The sequence below is a fragment of the Oryza brachyantha genome, chromosome 6 (assembly GCF_000231095.2).
Source record: "Oryza brachyantha chromosome 6, ObraRS2, whole genome shotgun sequence".
Lineage (NCBI taxonomy): Eukaryota > Viridiplantae > Streptophyta > Magnoliopsida > Poales > Poaceae > Oryza > Oryza brachyantha.
In genome coordinates this window covers 20201545-20225174 of record NC_023168.2, presented here as the reverse complement: position 1 = coordinate 20225174, position 23630 = coordinate 20201545, and the positions used below count along the sequence as shown (strand labels likewise).

The 23630-nt window shown below is 40.8% G+C and overlaps 4 protein-coding genes across 5 annotated transcripts; 2 read left to right on the top strand and 2 right to left on the bottom strand.

Moving 5' to 3' along the window:
• Positions 1-896: 896 nt before the first annotated feature.
• LOC107304482 lies at positions 897-12769 on the bottom strand. Of its 2 annotated transcripts, XM_015838633.1 has the most exons (5): positions 12652-12769; positions 12073-12186; positions 8305-8373; positions 8028-8087; positions 897-926 (listed from the first exon to the last, which is right to left on the bottom strand). In XM_015838633.1, the coding sequence occupies exons 1-4, from the start codon at positions 12746-12748 to the stop codon at positions 8083-8085; spliced, it is 285 nt and encodes a 94-aa protein (XP_015694119.1). In that variant the 5' UTR covers positions 12749-12769; the 3' UTR covers positions 897-926; positions 8028-8082. The 2 variants fall into 2 exon arrangements, with proteins under 2 accessions (XP_015694119.1, XP_015694117.1); XM_015838631.1 differs by lacking the exons at positions 897-926; positions 8028-8087; positions 8305-8373 and adding an exon at positions 11464-12004.
• LOC121054660 lies at positions 3185-4275 on the top strand. The gene is made up of 2 exons (XM_040524837.1): positions 3185-3622; positions 3809-4275. Exons 1-2 carry the CDS (start codon positions 3185-3187, stop codon positions 4175-4177), a joined length of 807 nt encoding a protein of 268 aa, XP_040380771.1. The 3' UTR covers positions 4178-4275.
• LOC102720055 (probable calcium-binding protein CML29) lies at positions 4381-5050 on the bottom strand. Its single transcript, XM_006656345.3, has one exon. It carries the CDS (start codon positions 4971-4973, stop codon positions 4473-4475), a length of 501 nt encoding a protein of 166 aa, XP_006656408.1. The 5' UTR covers positions 4974-5050; the 3' UTR covers positions 4381-4472.
• LOC102719775 (tyrosine-sulfated glycopeptide receptor 1-like) lies at positions 12418-16153 on the top strand. The gene has a single exon (XM_006656344.3). It carries the CDS (start codon positions 12815-12817, stop codon positions 16001-16003), a length of 3189 nt encoding a protein of 1062 aa, XP_006656407.1. The 5' UTR covers positions 12418-12814; the 3' UTR covers positions 16004-16153.
• Positions 16154-23630: the final 7477 nt, after the last annotated feature.

Below are 23630 nucleotides of genomic sequence, written 5' to 3'. Positions count from 1 at the left end.
GATACCGATTAATATCAACATGTGTCAGATGATACCAAAAAGATACCAGAAGATATCATAGGTGTCAATCCAGTAGGTTTTAAGTGGTATCACGTGCTACCAAAAGGTATCAACATGTATCAAACAATATCAATAGGTATCGATCGATCACATAAGGATACAAGAAAACATTCACACTCACGCAAGCAAAAGCTAAGCCAATACGAAACAGTTGTTGGGTTCGTCTAGCTAGCTCGCTCCAGCTAGGCATCAATGCAGAGTGTGGCGGATGATCGGAGTGCGACGGTGAGCAACGGCGAGGGCGGCGCCAACCCTGAGGGTTTAGGGGCAGCGGACTTCGGGACGTTCCTCTGCTGCTGCTGCTGGCCTTGGTGGTGCCTCAGGACGCCGTTGGAGCCGTGGCGGTGGCTGTAGGAGGTTTTGGATTGGTGGGGCGGCAGGGCGGTGCGGACGACATGGCTGGATCGGGGAAGGCGCGTGCAACAAAATTTATTGACGATCCCGTCCGAACGGCATACCGTTCTCTAGTTTTTCCCTTAAATTATACCACCAACAATATTAGGTGTAGTAGAAATTTGAAGGGGTAATATTGTCCTTTTTATTGTGATCTTTATTAAAAACAAAATTACAAAATACTACTAATTAAGTAATTAACAAAGTACAAAATTACTCTTTTTTTACTGGTAGTATGATACTAACAGTAAAATACACCGGAAAGTTGTCCGTTACATGTACTCTAGCACGCCACACACGCACACTCTATTCGGACTCAAACGGCCCACTCTGGCCCAACGAAGCGATTATTACGTTTCTGCATCCTCCTGGGCCGGCCCACGGTTGCCTCAGCCGGGTGATCTTCATTGTCCTGCAGCGCGTCCGGCACGTCTCAGTCTCCAGCATCCAGCAGCGTCTTCTCTGCCTCCTTCCTGTCTCCCATTGTTTACATGCTACTTAAATAGTTGTAATTTTTTTAAGAAAATATGGTAGCATTCATTGGAATGTTTTAAGTTAAAAAAAATACAAGCAAGTGTAAATTTTTGTTTCTCAATGAGTAAAATATATTTAGACTTGTATGCATTGGCGAAATCAAGCCTTGGGCAGCTAGGGCATAATCCCTATGTTTGTCTCCTTAGTCCACTGTAAATTTATCTGAAAAATATTTTTTATTTATAAAAATATCATTTGATTTTTTCTCAAAAAGCCAAATAATCGACCCCTACGTGAAAATTTTCCCCAAAACATCACTGTAATGAGCCACGTAGTCAGTCAACAATTGTCTTTATATTGACATGAAGACTACAAGCTGAGTCATTGGATAGCAAGCAGAATTGTAACGGTATTGCAAGAAAAAGAGAAAGCTTCTTTAACTGAAAGACCATAAGCATCCTGAGACCGAGATAAAGAAGGAAAAACAATAGACCATGCTGGAGAATTTAAGGCCTTAATAATTTTATTTAGAATTATAGTCAAACCTTAAACTTCAAAGTATCGTGAATTAACATTCAAGTCCCTATAAGTACTTTAAAATATATATGTATTCAAGTGAATGTATATCGGATAAAGGAAGTAATTTTTTATCATTATCCTCTATTGCAATTCCTTTTGTTTACTTGCAAAGATGGTGTGAAAAAACAACGAGGGAAACATTAAGGGAAACAGAAATGAGCAAAAAAAAACAAATAAGCTTTATTGTTCATTGATGTTACGACATCTATCTATCTATACCTATACTAATTGGGCACTCTCACGTTAATCATTAGAAAGATATAATCGTTGATTCAATAAATCATAACATCTCAGCGTAAAATTATTTTGATCCTTAACAGTCACGTATGTAGATTATTCTGTAGTACAAATCAGCCGTAGATTATTCCTCACGTGTGATAGAGAATTTGGATATGATCGTTGCCATGCACATTTTCTGTTCGGTTAGATAGAGGACCAATAGGATGATCTCAACTGATAATGGCCAGGTCTAGGACCTTCTTGCAGTAATAATCTATGTTTGCAACCATATTTGTGTCGCTGATGTATAATTAAGTAAAAAAATAGCAAACTAATAATTTTAATGAGGTGCCCTACTTGATTTTTGGATTAGGTTCGCCCTGCAACCGTAGATACCATTAACTCATCACGTGAAGTCTATCCGGTGTGTTTGCCTTATATTATGTGTTAATCTTATCAGTTATGTGATTCACGCAAGACGTACAGTACGTACCCACAATAACAAAACATGTAATTTTATTATTAAAAAGATGAATATTTAATGATAACCCGTGCTGTATAATATTTAATTTAAATCATATAAAAATATTGGTTATTAAATGTTGCCGAAAATTATATCTAAATTTTTTAAAATTGTCAAAAAAATGTTAATACTTACAAAATATGTAGAAACTTAATATATAATTTATCCTATAAATATTTAATTCCACCCGTGCAACACACGGGTCTACGGCTAGTATAACTATATAATTCTAACTTGCAACTCGGCTGCACTTTACCGCTCTACTTCATAACAAAATTATTTATACAAAACACTAAACAATTTATAATTATTAAGAATAAAATATTTAATTATAATATATTTTCCTATACGATTCAATAGTCACGCACTCACGCTAACGTGTGAGTTCATATAGTAGTTGATCTGTTGATGTGATTTTGTGAAATTTCTTTAGAAAAGTTGACGCCCAGTAGACTACGATCGGACATACGGCCCGGCCCAGATATTGCCATCCCTTAGGCCGCCTCCGGCTATCCAAAACATCAGGCCCACTTCACCTGATGCCATCTCTTTTGTAGGGAAGACCACGCTGGCGCCGAGCCATGGCTTCTCCTCGCGAGCTCGAACTCGCTGGCCATGGCGGAGCAGCACCCCTCCCCGTCTCTGTTTCTCGTTCCATTTGTAATATTGCGCGCAAACACAAGTGAACAAAAATCACCACACGTCGTCCCCCTGTCACGCGGTAAATCCATTTGCATTTTTTGGCGCCACGAATTCGAGTCGGACTCTAACCTCGTCTCCGTCTCCGACTGGAACTCCCGTTGGTGCCACGATATAAGGCGGCGGGGGCGCCTGTATGCAATGGAGAGCTCGCACTTGTGTTCGTCTTCCTCCCTCGCATTACTCGCTCCTCCCCGTTGATCGCGATCCATCTCCCGCACATCCAGCGACCTCGACATGGCGGCGCGAGGCCCCCACCGGCGGTGGAATCCCTTCCTACCGGCGTTCGCCTCCGTCGACGCGGCCATCGAGGCCGCCGAGCCGGGCCTCTCCCTTCGCGAGTTCCGGGACGCGAGGCTCAAGATCTTGGAGATGCTCCGCGACGCGACGGATGACGAGGTGGCGGAGGAGCTCTGCGTTGTGCTCGACGACGTGATGATCGAGTCGCTCATGACGCTCGAGATGGTGCCCGCGATGCCGGACATGCTGCGGTGCACCAACCTCGCCAAGGACGTCTGCGCTCTGAGGAACCACAAGTCGGAGCGAGTTCGTGACCTCGCCACCGGCATCATCCGCGGGTGGAGGGAGTCTGTGAAGGACCAGATCGTCAAGGCAGCAGCCGTCATGAAGAAGGTGTCCCAGGTGCTGGAACCCGACGAGACCGACGGCCATCTTGCCAAGATCGTAGAACAACTCGGGTCCAAGAAGACGACCACCGCATTGGAGCCGTCCTTCCGCAAGAAGCAAAGCACGCCGGTTGCCAAGACGGAGCCACCGCGAGAGAAGACGCCGGCCGTCGCTGGAAGCTTCCGCAGCCGCGAGAGCTCGACGTTGTGCAGTACCGACATGACCTACCACCAGGCCAAGATCCTCGAGCCGTCGGCGCCCAAGAAGACGGCAAACGCACGGGAGCCGTCGTTCCCAAGGAAGGAGAGCACACCGGTTGCCAAGACGGCCGAGATGGAGCCGCCGGCAGCCGCAGGAAGCTTCCGCCGAGAGACTGTCACCACGTGCAGCGCCGACGAGAAGGCCCTCAACGTCGCAAAACGGAAATTCCGCGAAAGTTATCAGAAAGAAGAGGACGCGAAGCGGCAGCGCACAGTCCAGGTGATCGAGGCGCCGGAGTTGGCGAAGCAGAGGCAGAGGAAGATGGATCCCATCCTTACGGAGAGAGCCCAATCGAGATGCCCATCCTCTAGTATCGGGAGGTCGTCGTTGTCGCGTCGTTGAGTTTAGGGCTCTGTCTTTTCCTAGTTGTTTAGAGTTTGTGTTGCATTCATGATCTGAACTTGATGTGAGTAATTAGCTGATTCTTTTGAGTTAATCCTGTTCGACCTAGATTACTCGATGCATTTATGTAAACAACGATCAATTTGTTGATGCTCCTAATTCGAGTAATTTTTTAGTAATCGTGTCAATCGAACACTTGGATCCATTGGAACTTCAGGAGCATCTTATTGCTAGAACCGTCATCAAGTATTGGCCAACAGCGTGGTGTGTTGGTTGCATTGCATGCAAAGGTAGTCTAGAGCAGATGGGCCATGAGCCTGAACTCCTCGACGCTCATGGCGCCGTCGCCGTCGCCGTCCATGCAGGCGATGATCTCCATACAGTCCTCGACGCTGGCGGTGCCCATGACGCTGAGCAGCCTGGCGAGCTCGTCGGCGCCCAGCACGCCGTCGGGCCCCGCCGCGGACTCGAGGGACGGCACGGCGGACTGCAGCAGCGCGCCGAGCGCGCCCAGCCCGAGCTCCCCGGCGTTCATCACGTCCAGGAGCTCCTCCACGCTGAGCTTCCCGTCGCGGTCGGCGTCGGCGCGCGCCAGCATGTCGCGCACCTCGTGCTCCGGCTTGTCGAGGCCGAGCGACGCCAGGAGGCCGCGCAGCTCCGGCGCCGTGACGAGGCCGTCGTTGTCGGAGTCGAACGCCTGGAACGCCTCCACCAGGCTGCTGATGTAGCTCAGCGCCTCGAAGTCCACCGACAGCGGCTGCGCCTGCTGCGGCGGCCGTCCCGCCGGCGTTGCCATCGCCTGCACGGGCTACCAAGCTTGCTAGCTAACCTGGCAAGGGGAGGAGGAGCTTCTTGCTGTTTGTTTGGAGTTCGGCTCGCTTGGAGGCGCGATCTTAAGGAGGCGAGGGAATATGAACCGTGTTCGCTTTGTGTCGACATGGAGCACAATAATGGAGCATCTTGTTCCGTCCTAGGGATGCCAATGGCGATGACAGGATAAGCTAAGCATGTGGATTCTCGTATGTGAATATGTGATGACATGCATGCACGCCACCTCAAACAATCAAAAAATTTTGGGGTGATCGTTTGATTTATTTAGGAAAAAACTGAACGGCATATTTATAAATTAAAAATAATTTATGAATGAAACTTTTATATATATGTTCTTAGTGATCTAACAACTGTGGCTATAAAATAAACTACGAAAAAACCTAAATCTAAGGCTGAAAATTCAATTTTGTCTTGTACGTATAGCAATGTTTGAAGGAAGGAAAGCTAGAAATACCAAGATATTGGGTATTTCTTTTTTTATTTTGAATCTTTCTATTCTAAATTCGGTTTCAGTTAACGACGAGATTTAGTATCTTTTCTTGCACTTTCATAACTCATAAAATACCGAGTAGGTACAAATTCCCCCATAGGATATGGATAGTCTTTGCCAATGTAATAAAATAAAAGTGACATCGTGTCTATTTTTCTTTGCTAAAGGGGTATTTCCATCAGTTTGCGTTGGTATCATGTTCATACTGTCGTATTAAATGACCTGGATCGATTGCTTTCGGTGCATATAATGCACACAACTCTAGTTTCTGATTGGACTGGCTCGATGGTTTTATACGAATGAGCGGTTTTTGATTCCTCTGATTTCTCGAAGTATGTGTCTGGATAGCCCAAAGTCTCGATAGTTAGCTCTAGGTCTTCCGGTCAAAAAACAACGTCGATGAAGGCGTGTCGGTGCACTATTACGTGGCAGGGATTGCAATTTTTCCCGCATTTTCGTTTTTTCACTCAAGCTCAAAGGGTAAGCTTTGCTTCGTATCTTTTTTTTTTTTGAAAATCGACGAATCAAATGATATTTCTAATTTCTGCTGCTTCTCTCTCCGAATCAAACTTTTTTTTGCCATAATGTGTTGTTCCTACTATCTACCAAATATACAATTCTAATCCTAGATGGAAAAATAAATAGAAAAAGAAATCTAAGAAGGAACATAAATAAAAGTGAATAGATGTGGATACATATTTGAAAATTTGAAGAAAAAAAACAAGAGAAACCGTTATGCAATATTAACCTCTAACATGTAACTTTAAATTCATTACAATTTGAAATAAAGATAACACATATAACTATCAATAATGTGCTCTATTCATAATCATATTTTTTATTTTGGTTATATTTGTATATGTTGAATTTGAGCCTGCATGTGGGGAGTGATGTATCATATATTAATCTAACTGGCTAAATTTATTAAAACAGGGTATGTGCCCCCCGGAGGCCACCAACTTTCAAGGTGGGCTTCTTGTTTTTTCTACAAGTATGAACTTCTATGGGCCATGAATTGTTCCTCTCCCTCCATGGGCCGGAGCAACTTTTTTATGTATGGGCCGTGTTGTCATCAGCGATCTTTCGCTCACCTTTCCACAGTTTCAGCTACGCGCTGGGAGGCACCGTTGGTCAACGAATTGGTAACCACATGCCTGAATATCTTCAGCAGCAGTCTTTTCTTAGACTAATTCTGCAGTTTTGTCGCCTCTAACAACCCAGAAAGGGCTTAGCAACTTAGGCAGAAAGATTGCCAAGGGACGTTTCAGTCATGTTTTCCACATGGTTGGAGCCGATAAATTATCCATCAAACTGATGCTCTTTTTCAACACGTACATACTATCCATCCGCGACTTGCAAAACTTCAGAGAGGCGAACACACACGCAGCTACTTTAATTGACCGATCGATCAGTCTTCCAGAAACCCTTAGGAACCTGTCAAAGTTCAGAAGTAACCACCAAGAAAAACTTTCAGGCTATGCAGGATTCAGCAGTAGCACTGAACAATACTCCGTACTCGTGTCTGTGTACCTGAACATTTCTTCTCCAATGTTTTCAGAATTCAGAAGAACGGGTCTTGTACCGATATGCAGAATTGCAGCTACCTCTGGCTTGAGTGATCCAGCCTACTTACCAGTATGTGATCGGCCATTCTATTGGCAGGAGCTAGATCCAGATTTTAGAGGTTGTTTGGATCCAGAGATTTTTTTTTCCCTTGTTATATCGGATGTTTGGACGTTAATTAGGAGTATTAAATATAGACTGATAATAAAACTAATTACATAAATAAAAAATATTTCATTAGACAAATTTTTAAGCATAATTAAGCCACAATTAGCAAATGTTTACTGTAGTATCACATTCGCTAATCATGGACTAATTAGGCTCAATAGATTCGTCTCGCGAAATAGTCCAGAGTATGAGGTAAGTTTTATTAATAGAGGTAAGTTTTATTAATAGTCTATATTTAATACTTCTAATTAGTGTCAAAAATTCGATGCGATAGAATCTTAAAAAAAGTCTCTCCATCCCGAGGTCTAAGCAGGAATCCAAGACCAGATATTCAGAGGCAACAGTCCATAAATCATAAATGCATCCAGTCTCCATCTTACAACGAATCCTCATGGTTACGTATACCTGATGAGTGATGAGCTAGCAGCCAACTGTAATGGTTGAGGGAGCTGGTGAGCCATGAGGTCACTGTACTAGTGCAATGTCAACCGCATGATGTTTCTTGAGTCCGTCCAAGGTTATTACACCGTATATAATTAATACTCCCTTCGTTTTTTTAATTGATGCATTTGATTTTTCGATTACGTTTGACCCTCTGTCTTATTTAAAAATTTTGTTTAATATGTAAAATTATAAATCATACTTAAAGTTACTTTAATAATAAATCAAATCGTAACAAAATAATCAATAATTATATAAATTTTTGAATAAGATGAAGGATCGAACGTAAATTTAAAAGTCAACATCATCAAATTAAAAAAGATAGGATGGAGTATCTATATTTAGGAAATAACTTACAAGCTTCTGTGGCTGGGTCCCGGACCCTCACGTCAGCTTCTCCCTTTTAAGACTTTCAAGCTAATGCATAAAGGATTGGTAAAAATGTGTTAGAACAAGCCGGCCAAGAATGCGCCTACATTCTATGCATCACAGCTCGAGGTTTTGGTTGAAAAATAAGTTTGTGCTAGATTTAAATCTGATGACGAGTCAATGAATGATATTATTGACCACTTGGATATGAATTGTTAGCTTAGTACCGACTCATCAATCAAAAATATTGTCAAAGCAACCTCACCTAATCCGAAGCAGTACCGGCTAGAAGAAACCAAATCGTTCACCAAAGAGGTTGACAATGTTGTAGAACCTGCAAAGAACACAAGACTAATTAAACACGTACATTTCTGAATTTGCACGGTGATTTGGACCTGTAAAATTATATAAAGCAAGAGGAAGCAAAACGCCTGTTTCTATTATTATTCAGAATAATGTAGATGCATGAACCGTTTTAACCCGTGCAGGAAAAGGAACTTCAATTATAATTGACTAATGGAGGATTTCCGTAATACGAACAGTAGAGAGCTGTTTTAAGTGAGAACAGGATCTTCTCGTGAGATTTTGCTGCCTAACAAAAATAAACTAAAACATATAATTGTCATTTACTGCTTCCATTTTAAAATATAAGCTTTTCTATATTGTTTAGCATGGACTAACGAGATGTCAAAACACTCTCTTTTAATCACTTCAATAGTCATTTTTTTGAATTTTGAATTGGTTAAATTTTCTTTCTATCATCTAATTGACTTTGGAATTATTGGAATGGTTGAAATCATGGGAGTTAGTGCAAAAATATTTATATTATGGTACAAAAATTGAATCATATAACTATTTATATTTTGGAATAGAGGGAGTAATATTAATCATCTTTCTCTCTTTTTCATGTAAAGGCTTCCTTCTGACTTATGTTCAAGTTTAAAGAGATACTTCCTCTATCCTACAACAAGATCATATTTTCCTTTGTTCTAAAATAAGTTTATTTTTAATCAATTATGCATTGGAGTTTATAAAAGTAGAGAACAATTGCAACGCAGTTGGTTAAACTAGTGAATAATTATATTGACATTGGATAAAATAGATGATATTATAGTCTTTTTATAGATAAAAAATAAAGTTATTACGAGACGGAGTGGTTATCAACTTTGAAACATCACATGAATTATCTTTTTTCTTTTGTTAGCTTTCGTTAATCAATAGAACGGGAGGTGCAGTCCAAATTACTCCCTCCGGTTTTTGATAAATATTATTGTTAACTTTTAAGCACACATTTAACCATTCGTCTTATAAAAATATAAGTATAATTTTTATGACTTATTTTATCATTAAATATATTTTAAATATGACTTATATTTTTTTTATATTTGCATCATTTTCTAAATTAGATGCAATCAAATATATATATCTAAAAATCAATACTCAATAGGGTCATTTAATAAAAAATCAAGGTGGCAGTAAGTAACACATTATAATACATTTTCCGTAGAAATGTACATGCCCATAAGCATCTGAAAAGACAAGCGCTAGCTCATTAATTAACAATTAATTATTTTGTGCCGCAAAGCATTTGCCCGGCAAAGCTAGGTGCTTGCAAGATATGGGTCATCTTCTAATCTCTCTTTCTTTTTTTTTTCATCTCAAAAAAGAGAGAAGAGGATATGGATCACTCACCTGTGCTTCGGCCGTGGCCGTCCATCAAGACAAGGACGGCTGTTGATAGACCACGAATAAAAGCTCAACCACTAAAAGAAATGCCAAAACAATTTGAAGAGATTAACAATCCAAAACATAGGTGGGTTTGACATAGCAGAGATTGAATGATTGAACAAATTTCTAATCATTTTATAGCTATTTAAACATATAAATAACCGAATTATCTACTACGAAGCAAAAAATTTAGTTTAGAAAGATAAAATGAATATATATAGCACCAAACGTATTTAAGAGTTTGAAAAGCACACCCACAAAAATCTAAAATCCTATGTGAGATATGAACGCAGCCATAATCTGTTTGGTTTTCCGATCAAGTTCAAACTAGATTTTAGATTTTTAACCAAAAATTACCGAGTTTATCTATTTATCACCGGAGATGCGGTCTGCTAGCGGTTTTTAATCCGGTGTCCAGATGGTGAAGCCTGGTTGTGGTTGAGAGAACCATGATCAAGTCAACACGTCACAACTACATTTCTTCACGTATTTTTCTATGTAAGTAGAGTGGCAATGCAAAACTGAAATGCCATTTTTTTTAAAAAAAAAGAGAGTATATGCCTTTATAGCCAGAAGACAAGAACCAAACACGTCAACATTTGGACGCTTTCCTACCTGTACTCGTCACAAAATATTGTATGCTACATTAAATAAAACAGAGCTCCTGGCTCCTGCCACTCGTTTTAAAGAAAAAGGTAAAATAAAATATGGCCATTTTTTAATGCAACTGTTATGTTGTGAAGGCAACAGGTAATGTAAAATATGCGTGTTAAACTTGTAAAAATGCCAGCTACTCCCGTTTCATAACGTAAGATGTTTAACTTTTTTACTTATAATGTTTGATCATTTGTCTTATTCAAAAAATTATAGAAATATCATTTATTTTGCTTGTGACTTACTTTACTATCAAAAGAACTTTAAACACAACTTATCATTTTTTATATTTATACTAAATTTTTGAATAAGACGAATGGTGTAATAAAAAAGTTAAATATCATAATATTATGGTAGTATGAAGTTACGGACCTGGTCGTTGGTGTGTGGTCTTTGATCGAGCAGTTGTAAAATTGCTGTGTACATCATGTCTCTTGACTAATACACAGTGTACTAGGTACGCTATTACTATGTCCGGTCGTCAAAAATATATGTGGTTCAAAATAAGATTTATTTAAATTTCTAAAATTCTGATAGACCAAATAAACTTATTAAGTCAAATAAGTTTATGTTGTTAGGATAGTACCTCGAGAAATTTATGTATATAATTTTTTTTCATTTAAACTAAGCATTAAGAAGAAACTAATTATCATAATTTTAAAATTTTTGACCAAATCTTAACGTAAACATTCACAAGCGGCATGAACTGATAGCATCAGTCAGATCGGAGTCCGAATTGAATGGTTTGATTTGGACAGGATTGATTTTTTCCCCCCTTCTTGGGAGGACAGATCGACGACCGCACGAGGTATGCGCGATCTCTTCCACACACACGCGACTGGCGACAAAGCCTTGCTGCCATTCTCAAACAAATTAGTAGGAAAAACATAAATATAGTATCCCTCATTAATACTTTTGATCGTATTTGTAGGCTATAATTAACATACATGCCGTAGGCTGATTGGTTGTAACCCATATAAATCAAGGTTTTAAGGGATAAATTTTGAACGGTAGGAAAAAAAAATCTATGCGCAGAGGGAGTAGTATACATTGTAAGAAAAAAAAATCTCAATCAATTCTACTGAACAATACATTAATGCTGTTCCAATTAAATTTTGCTCTTAATTAATGCTATGGCGCTATGCTAATCACACCATGTTGACCCGAGAATCCCGATTGATCCATTACAATTGATTGCCTGAATAATTTTCCTGCACATGGATTTCAGTGCTCTTATTTCTGTAGCTCAAAATCTCAAACTCTAGCTAGTTCGTAGCCACAGCTTGCAAAGACATGCATATCTGACTATCTCCATTTCCTATGCTACCTAGCTACCCCAGAATTGAATTTTTTTTTCCCTTATGTTTTTGTCATGGTCCATACATATGTCATGCTCATACTCAGTAGGGTCAAGGAAAACAAAACAGAAAAAGCTTATGCAGACGTATACATCACCCATACAGAGCTCCAGAAGTAAACGCCTCGGGCTAAGAAGGGAGGGTACCCACCCAACCCTCTTTCTCCTAATCTCACCATTATCTTGAAGCTCCACTTGCTACCAATCAAGCGCATACACACCTTGACTAGGACGCAAATGATTGTTTTAAGTCATAATTGTTCTGAAGAGATAGAGTAAGTGCATTCCAAGTACCTGCCACTAGCAGAAGAAGAGTGCCTTGCAGAAACGCTCGATTCTTCAGCAGCTGTTCCTTTCGTGCATGGTCGACGCCTTTCCCATGTTCAACGAAAGTGATCCTGAAAAAAGCTGCATGTGTGAGCAGAACATTGTAATGAGAAAATTGAGCTGATTCTTCTCGGAATTTTACAAACTAGCAAATGATTCATTCTGAAGTTTTACCGAGCTGTGCGCTAATACTCAGCAAAAGAAAAAATCTCTCTGATATGAAGTTGATCAGAGCAAAGGTTTGGTTTCTTGTCCGTTACAGCATATACTCATATCACAACTTCAGAAGATATGCATATAAATATATATAAGAGCAGAGTGCAGTATTCAATTGCAACTTCCAAAGTTTGATGACGACTTGGAGAAGGATAACAACTACCGTTTTGCACAGGAAAGTTGGACTTTTGTGTAGAATTATAGCTGCCTAAGCAAAACGTCAAACATGTGAACTGAGGTATAAAAATATTTGCTTTCCCCCCTCTTATTGACAATACAGTAGCGGCAAACGTGTAAAAAACCGATTTGGATGTGTCTATAGCATCTAACCTTTGGTCATCTTCTTCAAGGAAGCATGACCACCAAGACAGAAACAGAAAGTAGCTTCTTCCTCCCAACCATGGCAGGCTATTGCTGAAATAACCATCGTTTCTTTAGCCAATCAGAATCCAAATCAAACATTCTTGCAGCAGGCGAGTTTCATGAGAGAACCATGCAGCTGCTCAATTTGCCGTGCAGCAGCTTCAGCACCACAACCACCAAATTATCTGTGCCTTTCTTTGGGCTTGCTGTTGTCCTCCTGCTCTCCTTTGCCTCTCCGACCATTTCCTGCACGGAGCAGGAGGAGAGCTCCCTCATCAGCTTCATAGATGGCCTCCTGCCAGGCCATAACAGCAGCCTCAGCATGTCATGGGTGAAGGGCACAGACTGCTGCAAATGGGAAGGCATCACCTGCAGCATCGATGGCACAGTCACAGATGTCTCACTGGCTTCACAAGGCCTCCAAGGGCGCATCTCGCCATCGCTTGGCAACCTTACTGGGCTGTTGCATCTCAACCTGTCTCACAACTTGCTTGATGGCAACCTACCAATGGAATTGGTGTTCTCCAGAAGCATCGTCATCCTTGATGTCAGCTTCAACCGCCTGGATGGTTCTCTGCCAGAGCCACAGTCCTCAAGTGATAGTTTTCCTCTCCAGGTACTGAATATCTCAAGCAATTTATTTACTGGGAAGTTCTCATCCCAACAATGGGAGGTGATGAAGAATATTGTTGCTCTTAATGCAAGCAACAACAGCTTTACAGGACAGATACCATCTTCTATCTGCATCAATGCTCCATCATTTGCTATCCTTGACCTTTGTTACAACGAATTCAGTGGCAGTATTTCTCCAGGGCTTGGAAATTGCTCCAAGCTGAGAGAGTTCAAGGCTGGCTACAACAACTTTAGTGGAGCTCTCCCCGAAGAACTGTTCAGTGCTACCTCATTGGAGCACCTGTCTCTTCCTAATAATAATTTGCAGGGAGTTCTTGATGGTTCCCACATAGTAAAGCTCGTCAAGCTGACTGTCCTTGATCTTGGATCGACGGGGCTCAGTGGCAACATCCCAGATTCTATTGGCCAACTAAGCACATTGGAGGAACTCCGATTGGACAACAACAACATGTATGGTGAGCTGCCATCAGGCCTAGGTAACTGCACAAATCTGAGGTATCTCAGCCTCAGAAACAACAGATTTGTGGGAGATCTTAGCAAAGTCAATTTTACCTGGTTGAATTTGAGGATTGCAGATTTCTCAATTAATAACTTCACTGGTACAATTCCAGAAAGCATATACTCATGCAGCAATCTAATTGCATTACGGCTGGCTTTCAACAAATTTTATGGCCAGCTCTCACCAAGAATGGGCAATCTGAAGTCCCTATCCTTCTTTTCAGTATCCGATAACCATTTCACAAATATCACAAATGCACTTCAGATACTCAAGAGTTGCAAGAACCTTACCTCCTTGCTTATTGGAACCAACTTCAGGGGTGAAGTCATGCCAAAAGATGAAACAATCGATGGATTTGAGAATCTTAGGGTACTGTCCATAGATTCTTGCGGATTGGTTGGACAAATCCCCCCTTGGATATCAAAGCTCAAAAAACTGGAGGTCTTGGATTTATCAAGCAATACACTCACTGGACAAATACCATTTTGGATTAGTGACCTGCCAGTTCTTTTCTATCTAGACATATCAAACAACAATCTTACAGGAGATATCCCAGCTGCGTTAATGAACATGCCGATGCTACAATCAGGAAAGAATGCTGCCCAGTTGGATCCAAATTTCCTTGAATTGCCTGTTTATTGGACACCAGCACGTCAATACCGGTTGCTCAATGCTTTCCCTAACGCATTGAGTTTAGGCAGCAATAATTTCACAGGAATGATCCCCTCTGAGATTGGTCAGTTGAAAATGCTCGATGGCTTCAATGTCAGCTTTAACAGGTTATCTGGAGAAATACCGCAGCAGATATGCAACCTGACTAACCTGCAATTGCTAGATTTATCAAGCAATCATCTGACAGGTGCACTGCCATCAGCACTGACTGATATGCACTTCCTTTCTAAATTCAATGTTTCATACAATGACCTAGAAGGGCCAGTTCCAACCGGAAGACAGTTTGGTACATTTCTTAACACCAGCTATAGTGGGAATCCAAAGCTATGTGGCCCTATGCTCAGAAACCAGTGTGATCGAGAACCAGAACATGCAACCTCCCCGAAACAGCAGAACAAGAAGGCCATTATAGCACTTGCATTAGGTGTGTTCTTCGGAGGGCTTGCCATCCTTTTCTTGCTAGGACGTTTTCTTATGTCCATGAGAAGAACAAGCTCTGTCCACCAAAACAAGGGCAGCAGCAATGGGGACATAGAAGCAACTTCATCGAGTTCTGTTTCAGAGCACTTACATGACATGATAAAAGGAAGCATTTTGGTGATGGTACCTCGAGGCAAGGGAGAATCAAATAGTCTCACATTCAAGGATATCTTGAAGGCTACTAATAACTTTGATCAGCAGAACATTATCGGATGCGGAGGTAATGGTCTAGTCTACAAGGCCGAGCTACCCAATGGATCCAAGCTTGCCATCAAGAAGCTCAATGGTGAAATGTGTCTGATGGAAAGAGAATTCACTGCAGAGGTTGAAGCACTCTCCATGGCACAACATGACAATCTTGTGCCACTATGGGGTTACTGCATCCAAGGAAACTCAAGGCTCCTCATATATTCTTACATGGAGAATGGCAGCCTAGATGATTGGCTCCACAACCGAGAAAATGGAAGGCCACTTCTAGACTGGCCAACAAGGGTCAAGATTGCGCAAGGCGCAAGCCGGGGCCTTTCATATATCCATAATATCTGCAAGCCACACATTGTTCACCGTGACATCAAATCCAGCAATATCCTGCTTGACAGAGAATTCAGAGCTTGTGTTGCAGATTTTGGCCTTGCTAGATTGATCCTTCCCTATGACACGCATGTTACAACCGAGTTAATTGGCACTCTTGGCTACATTCCACCTGAGTACAGCCAAGCATGGGTGGCTACGCTAAGAGGTGATATATATAGTTTTGGAGTGGTGCTGCTTGAGCTACTCACAGGGAGGAGACCAGTCCAGGTCTTGCCCAAGTCGAAGGAACTCGTCCAATGGGTCCGGGAGATGAGATCTCAGAGAAAGGATGCTGAGGTCCTGGATCCAGCACTCGGAGGAATGGGCCATGAAGAGCAAATGCTGAAGGTTCTTGATGTTGCCTGCAAGTGTATCAGCCACAACCCTTGCATGAGGCCAACCATCCAAGAAGTGGTCTCCTGCCTGGATAGTGTTGATGCAGCCCTGCAGGTGCAGATGTAGTTAAAGGAGAACAGATCTATAGACGGTGATTTTGTACTTTGACAGGCTAGTTGTGTAGCTTCAGTAGAAACAAGATTTGCTAACAAATATTACAGTTGGACTGTACATCTGTGTAGAGGAATGGCTCACATCTATGAGCATCTGTATTTAGTTTCCCTCTTTTTTTTTTGTGGAAATATTTCTCATCTAAAGAAACCTTGAGCATTGAGCTTCAGCTTAGGATCCGTGGCTCAATTCATCCACATTCCTGCCCTTGAGTTATTCAGAAAAGTTATCCAATGGGAATACTACAAAACGCTGAACAGGTTTGAGCAGCACAGATTTCTCTGAAGAAGAACCTGCAACAAGTGAAACTCCCATTGTTGGGCGTCATCGCAGATGTGAAATATAGCGCAGTCTCGGCGACGAAGGAACAATCGCCGGAAAAGCATCCAAATGCGCACGTAGATTTCAAGTGATTGTTATGCTGACCCTCAGAGGCGGCTTGCTCCCGCCAGCCGCCGCAGGTGGCCTTCGCTCGAATCCGCGGCGGGGCGGGGAGGGGACGGCCACTCGTGCGCGGCGGTCGGCGGGCGGGCGGGCGCGCGCGCGCGGTGGCGTCTCCGACGATGGGAAGAAGGAGACGCCGGTCGTTCGTCCGGCGGCCGGCCCATTTGGGTCGAGGCATCGAGCTACCCCGTAAGCCATGGGCCGTTTGAATCGAAGCGGCGAAGTGGGCCGTAATTCTACTGTTTGGGGGCGAATTCCGGACTTTTGTCGCCGGGAAATCTAACCGGGACGTCACTTCCGGCCCAGCCCAAATCCCTGGCCTAACTGGATTTCCAAAAGGCCTTGCTTAACGGTGTTTGTCATGGCTTACGTCACAACGGTGGATTTATTTTTTTAGTTATTTATTTTTGCATGGCGGTACTGTAGGGACACCTTTCTTGTACTATTATAATTGCATGCATGCATGCATGAACAGAGCGGCAAAGACAGGAAGTCTATCAGCTTCTTAATTAACTTCAGTCTTACAACCATAAGAAGAAATCACTAATTTATACAGTATGTATTATTGAACAGTAGAACTAACCACTAATTTCTACGTATTATTGAACAGTAAAACTAATCACATGTCACCCTCAGTTATCTCGCAGCTAGCCGCAATTTATCACGTTCAATGAAATTCCTGCAAAACGGGACAACAAAGACATTATGAATGCATGCTTCGATAAGGAAATTAATTACAAATACATACTCACATAATTATAGATTCACATATTTATCTGTAATATAATTTTAGATTATTTAGGACTCTTCTGGCAAACTTCTTGAATATTTCCGGTGTCTTGTTATGCAAAAAGAAAACTCAAGTATAGCGTCAAAAATCATCTACCACTACAAGACCATATTTGTTATCTCCTATGCTTATGTAAGCAATCGGTCCGAAGAGGTCCATGTGTAGAAGCTCTAACGGTCTCGTGGTGGTCATCATATTCTTGACGGGGTGTCGCGCTCCAACTTGCTTTGACATGCGCTATACACCCTATCTTTCTTAAAATGCATATTTGTTAATCCTACGATGTGATCCCCTTTTAAAAGCTTGTGAAGATTTCTCATTCCAATATGGGTTAGTCTCCGATGCCACAACCACCCCATGTTGGACTTGGCCACTAGACATTTCTCAAGTTTCGCTTCTTTCGAAGAGAAGTCGACAAGATAAAGCTTGCCCTCGAGAACACCTCTAAAGATCATGAAGGAATCATTCTTTCTTAAAAACGGTCACATCCACATCTGTAAAATGACAATTATATCCAAGCTTGCATAATTGATAAATGGAAAGAAGATTGTAGTTTCGAGATTTTACCAATAGAACATTTAAGATAGAGAGGTCATTGGAGATTGTAATCTTACCCAACCAATCCAACGATATTTCCCTTACCATTGTCTCCAAAGATGATATTATCTTAAGATGATCCATTTTCATCAAGAGAGGAGAACATTGACTTTTCTCCGGTCATGTGGTTGGTGCAACCGCTATCGATCACCCAACTCCTTCCACCGGAGACATATTACTACAAGAGTTCAACTTCTTCCTTTTAGGTACCCACACTTGCTTGGGTCCTTTCATGTTAGTGACAAGTGCCTTTGGCACCCAAATAACTTTCTTGATAGAAATATGTTTGCCCCGTGGATCAACATAGTGAGTCACAACATGACCAAGGCTATGTCTTGTTTCTTTGGTGTTGAGCCTTGAGAGATGAAGTTGCAAGCATCTTTGGATTCTTGCTCCATCAAGTCATGAGCAAGAATTCACTTAAGCACATCATGAGGTGTCAAGGTGTTGTAGTCGACACGCTCACGAATAAGGGTTACCAAGGTTGAGTTCCTTGGTGTGATGGCCCAGAGCATCATCTTCACGACATAACTATCCGTCATGTCCTTGCATCCAAGTCCCTTGATCTCTTTGACGATCTTACTCAACCGGTCGTACATCTCACTTGGAGTCTCCTCTGGCTTCAACATGAACCTCTTCAATTGTCCCTTCAAAATTTCCACCTTAGACTCACGCACTCCATCGGTGCCTTCATGAACGTTCCGGAGGGTGTCCCAAATTTCTTTGGCGCTCTCGATCCCATCTAACTGGTTGAGCTCACTTGGATTCGATGCACTAAGAAATACATTGGTAGCTTGGCATTCTTATGCTCATTCTTGTCATCTTCTTCGGTGGGTGCCGTTGGGTTCTGCAAAACATAGCCATTTTCGACTATTCTCCAAATAGATAGGTTAATAGACTTTAAATGCATCTTCATCCTATGCTTCCAAGCGGCATACTCTGTACCGTTGAAGTACGATGCCTTACTGCTATAAAAAGAATAGGATGTAGATGTAGAGTAATCATGCCCGACGGTGGAGTATATCAAGGTCTAGAGGGAGGTGAATAAGTGATTTAAAAATTAAATCTAAAAAGCGAAAGCTAAAACTTTTGGAAGTTTCGGTCAAGGCTTCGGAACTTCTGACGGCACTAGACCTAGAACAAGAAATAAGTAGATCTAGCCAACCAAAACATAAATAAGCAAACTACCTCCAAGCTTTGCATAATCAACAACTAGAGTACGTACAGCAACCAAAAGCAAAGCTCAAATCACAAGTTAGAGGGATTTCACCACAAGTAGGCACGGAGACTTTTTACCGAAGTTTCAATCCTAGAGGAGATTGTACTATCCATTGAGGAGCTCAAACCTAAGCCAGGTTTCCACAACCCTTTTCTCGGGGTTGCACTCGTGCACTCCCCCTCACTCAATGAGTCTCTTCCCTCGGAGGCGAGACCCAACCTTCACAAACTTTTCCCTAGCGCACCACAAGAACTTTGGTGGCTGAAGGAACGACGCCTAATTGTCTAGGTGTTCTCAAACACCAAGAGTAACAAGCTTGCGATGAGTTCTTAGGGATGAATCTAGTGCTCAAGAAATTTCTCACAAAGTCAACACCAAACACTCAAACCAACCAACTCTCACATATACAAAATCCAAATCACTTAGATATGTGGAGATGAGGTAGTGAGAAAGCAAGGCTCAAAGTGAATCTCAAGAAATGCAAGCCTAGGGCAAATGAATGAGCAATGTAAGCAGCAACCCTCGCTTGGGGGTGGGAGAGGGTATTTATACCCCCACTTAATTTCTGCCCGTTGGGAGCAAAAGATACTCTCTTCGGAACTTCTGAAGATCCTCTTCGGAACTTTCAGTCAGTTCAATATAACAGCCCCAACACTTAGAAAAATCAAAGTCAACTGTGAAAAATCAAGTCTTCAGAAGTTCCGGTTAAAACCTTCAGAACTTCCGTGAATCTTACAGTACCGAAATCGATTTTCTTCAGAATTTTCGAAGGTCCTCTTTGGAACTTCCGTGGTTCTTACAGAACCGAAATTGACCTCTTCGGAACTTCCGTAGATTTCAGTACAAGTTCAAAAGGATAGAAAAAGATGTACTTCAAATATATTTCTGAGCACCGGATTCATTCCTAGAATTCATTTGCGCTCCCCTCTTTATAGTACGACATTACTAGTTGACTCAAACTCAAAAGTAAATACACATGCTAACACGAATATATCGATCATTCTTCTCTTTTCACGTGGCCGGCGCAACAATAACTTTTCTCATGAGGACTATCTATACCTTCACATTCTCACACACGTAGTTCTCATCATTTGATTGTTATTAATCAACAAAACAAATTATGGGGCCTAGATGCACTTTCACTCAACAGGATCTGGCTCCAGATCCGCTGTAGAACTATGAAGTTGTCCCGGTTGAAGCGGTCGTCTAGCGATTCTTATCTCCCCGTCGTCGCATGTGTCGTGTCAGCTATGCTCTCCTGTTCCGTTTCGCTTCCGCTGTTGCTGTTGTAAAGGTTGACTTAACCAAAGGTTCGTAATTAAACCCTTTCAACCTTATCTTTTTGTCGTGATATGTGATGATCCAATTATGTATGTGTGTACCAGCTACTGATCCAAGGATTGGTACTGATAAACATAGAAGGTTATCGATTAGCGAAATCGGGGGTCTATATCATGACAGTACTATTTAGTGTTCATTTTGAATTGCATTAGGCTGACTGATATGTAAATAGAAAATGTCAACATATTAAACTAGTTCATGCTGTTCATTTTACACACATATGAAGAATTATTAGAGCCATAAAATACACCCCAGATCACTCCAACTTAACATTCTTTCAGACTAACAAATCTCACATCATGATTTCTTCAAAGTTGAAGTTCACTTGGAGTGTTGTCATCAGAACATTGACATCCTCGTTCATGTCCACGAAGCCCCTAAGCAATAAATCGATATCAATCTTTTCTCCATCAATTTGATAAAGCAAATACATGGATTACGTAATGCAGAATCTCTGTACATTGAATGTTAAAATTACATTATTGTGACTTATGACACGAGAGAAATATTGCAATTTAATAATCTCAAATTAAACTTGCGTAGCATATGGCCGATGTTTGAAGAAATTGGAAAGCATTTTTTTTTGCAATCAGTATAGTTATTGTGCTTCAAGCAAACCGTTTTATCGAGATGCAAGCAGACATCGTCTTCCTCCCCACAAGTGTTAAGTTTATAATTAGTAAAAATAAAAACAAAAGAGAACCATCTTTTAAAAACGAGACAGGGAATCCCAACAAAATTAATCAACGACAGAGTTAATAAGTGATTATTTGTTTAGTTAATTTATTCAGCAAATGCATGCAAGTATTAGACAATAGCAAGTCCGCAACTATCACTAATCAAAAAAGGCCTTTTTTTCTAGCTTCTTGAGCAAATATGCACAAGATTAAACCAGTAATTAAAAGACAGACCCTTTTTGTTTAAGGAATTTTGAATACACGGGGACAAGATCGAGATGGTATAAAACATTAAACAAAAAATATATTTTTTTCGTTTCTTAACCAGACATTAATAAAATCGATATGACATCAGTAATCAAAACAAAAAAAATTTTCCTCTTTTTTTGAGTCGTCGTGAACAAACATGATCAAGATTGAGGGGTACCAAACATAAAAGATTGAGACGGCAGTAATCGAAAGGCCAATTTTTTTGTTCTTAATCAAACACTACTAATGTGACGCTACGGTGCCATAATACGTTTGATAATATATTATAAAATTATAACGTTTAAGATATTGTTTTTAAATACAAAATGCTCAACTATGAAGTATAATTTAGTATGAGTAACTCGCAAAGCAGTATATGTATGATTATTACCAATAGTAACACGAAGAAACTAACTAGGTGTGATAATGAAAAATATGATAGCTAGTCTTATTTGCTACTAAACAATATATGTCATGAGATACTAGAATTATATATAATGTACTATAATCATCGTATTTATAACAAATGTCACTCATTTATAACATGTTATAATCATCAGATTTATAACAAATGTAACAAAAGTGACCACATATTTCACATAACTCCAAATTTTCTAAATATCAAGTAAATTTATTTTTAAAATAATATTAAATATTAAATTCACATAACTCATAGGTTTCACATAACTCACATGGTTTTCTAACATTCACTTCTAATTTGAGTTCCAAACCATAAAAAAGATATACAAGTACAGGTTGGGAAAAAATCAATGAAATCATATTTTGAATTTAAAGTTGACTTTTACTAAATTTTGAATCAAAGCAACACCTTGGCCATGTTGTGCATAGGTTCACTCATTTTTTTTTGAACAACTCAAATAACCTACATATATCATTTACTAATATATTACTGGACAACCCCTGCTAGCACAATTTTTTTACTCTCTTCCATACTCAGCTTTAGATAAAAACATGTTCCTAGATTTTAAATTTTACAAAGAAAGTGGCATCATTGTGATGATCGCATTTGTAGGTCTTCTTGAACATCATGTGCTCTATTGTCTAATTTGTCAAGAAAAAGAGTTTAATCTTTAGACCTTTGGCAGTACATAAGTATTGATATCAACTTGTATTTGATTTGGCACTACAACTGAGTATTTTATTATTGAGTCCAAACAAATGGCTACCCGAAAGAACCAATTACTTGAGTAGGCAAAAAAAGAAGCAACTAAATTTAATAACATTAGAAACAAGTTGATGGTTTGATGTGGTAAACTAATTTACCTGCTTTTAGCAACAAAACCTACTAAATAAAACCAACAATGAAGCCATCGGGCATGGGGTAATGCATCTTTTGCCTTTTGATCGATCTCACTTGTAGAGAAAGAAAAGGAGCAATCTCTCTGCTTCGATGATTAAAGCGTGAATTGTGGACTATAGGGGTGACATCAATCTATTGCGTGAGGATATTGTGGATAGAAGGTGGCCCCTATTAGGGGAGACGGATCTGAGCCATTCGTTTGGTATGGATGATTCTGTCTGTCGGATTTGTCTCATGAGTCATAAGTTTTTTGTGTTGGTGTGTTATAGGATAGATGAACACTATCGTCTTTGTGGCTTTTAGCATCAAACATGAACAAATTGCGATGGAAAAGGTATTACAACTTTTTTCCTGATCTGTTAAACAAGCATGAAGAACAAGAAAGCAATGGGTTCTCTTTGTTTTCTTGAGCGAAGCAACCAAGATCAAAACCATTCAACGAACAAACGAGGAAAAGAGGAGCCTGAGACGATCGGATGAGCTTTTTACCTTCATGAAGAACGACAGGTTAGGACGCCCGGCCTTCCCTTGGGGCCTCAGTTCAGCCACTCCTTTCATCCAGCCGGATACAGTGAGCACGTAGCGGCGGCACACCATCTTCGTCGTCGCCAAGAATGGGGGAGAGCAGTAAAAATGAAGGCGGAGAGGGAGGGAAGAGCCCTGCTTGTGCTGCGCAATGAGTTGGGTTCTATAGGTAGAACGGAATAATCAGTGGCGGATCTAGCCAATGATATTAGGGATTCTGAAAAATTAGATAGAGTTTCAGCTTCCCCTTCTATTGATCTTTGCCCTAAATTTTAGGAGGTCTTCGTTGAGCCTCTAATGGTTTAAACATAGGGTAGCGGGGGCTCGAGCACTGCGGCCCTCATGCCAAATCCGCCCCTAGGAACAATGATAACGGAGGACAGTAGGCAGTGAGGTGAAATTCAAGATATGCCCCTGCA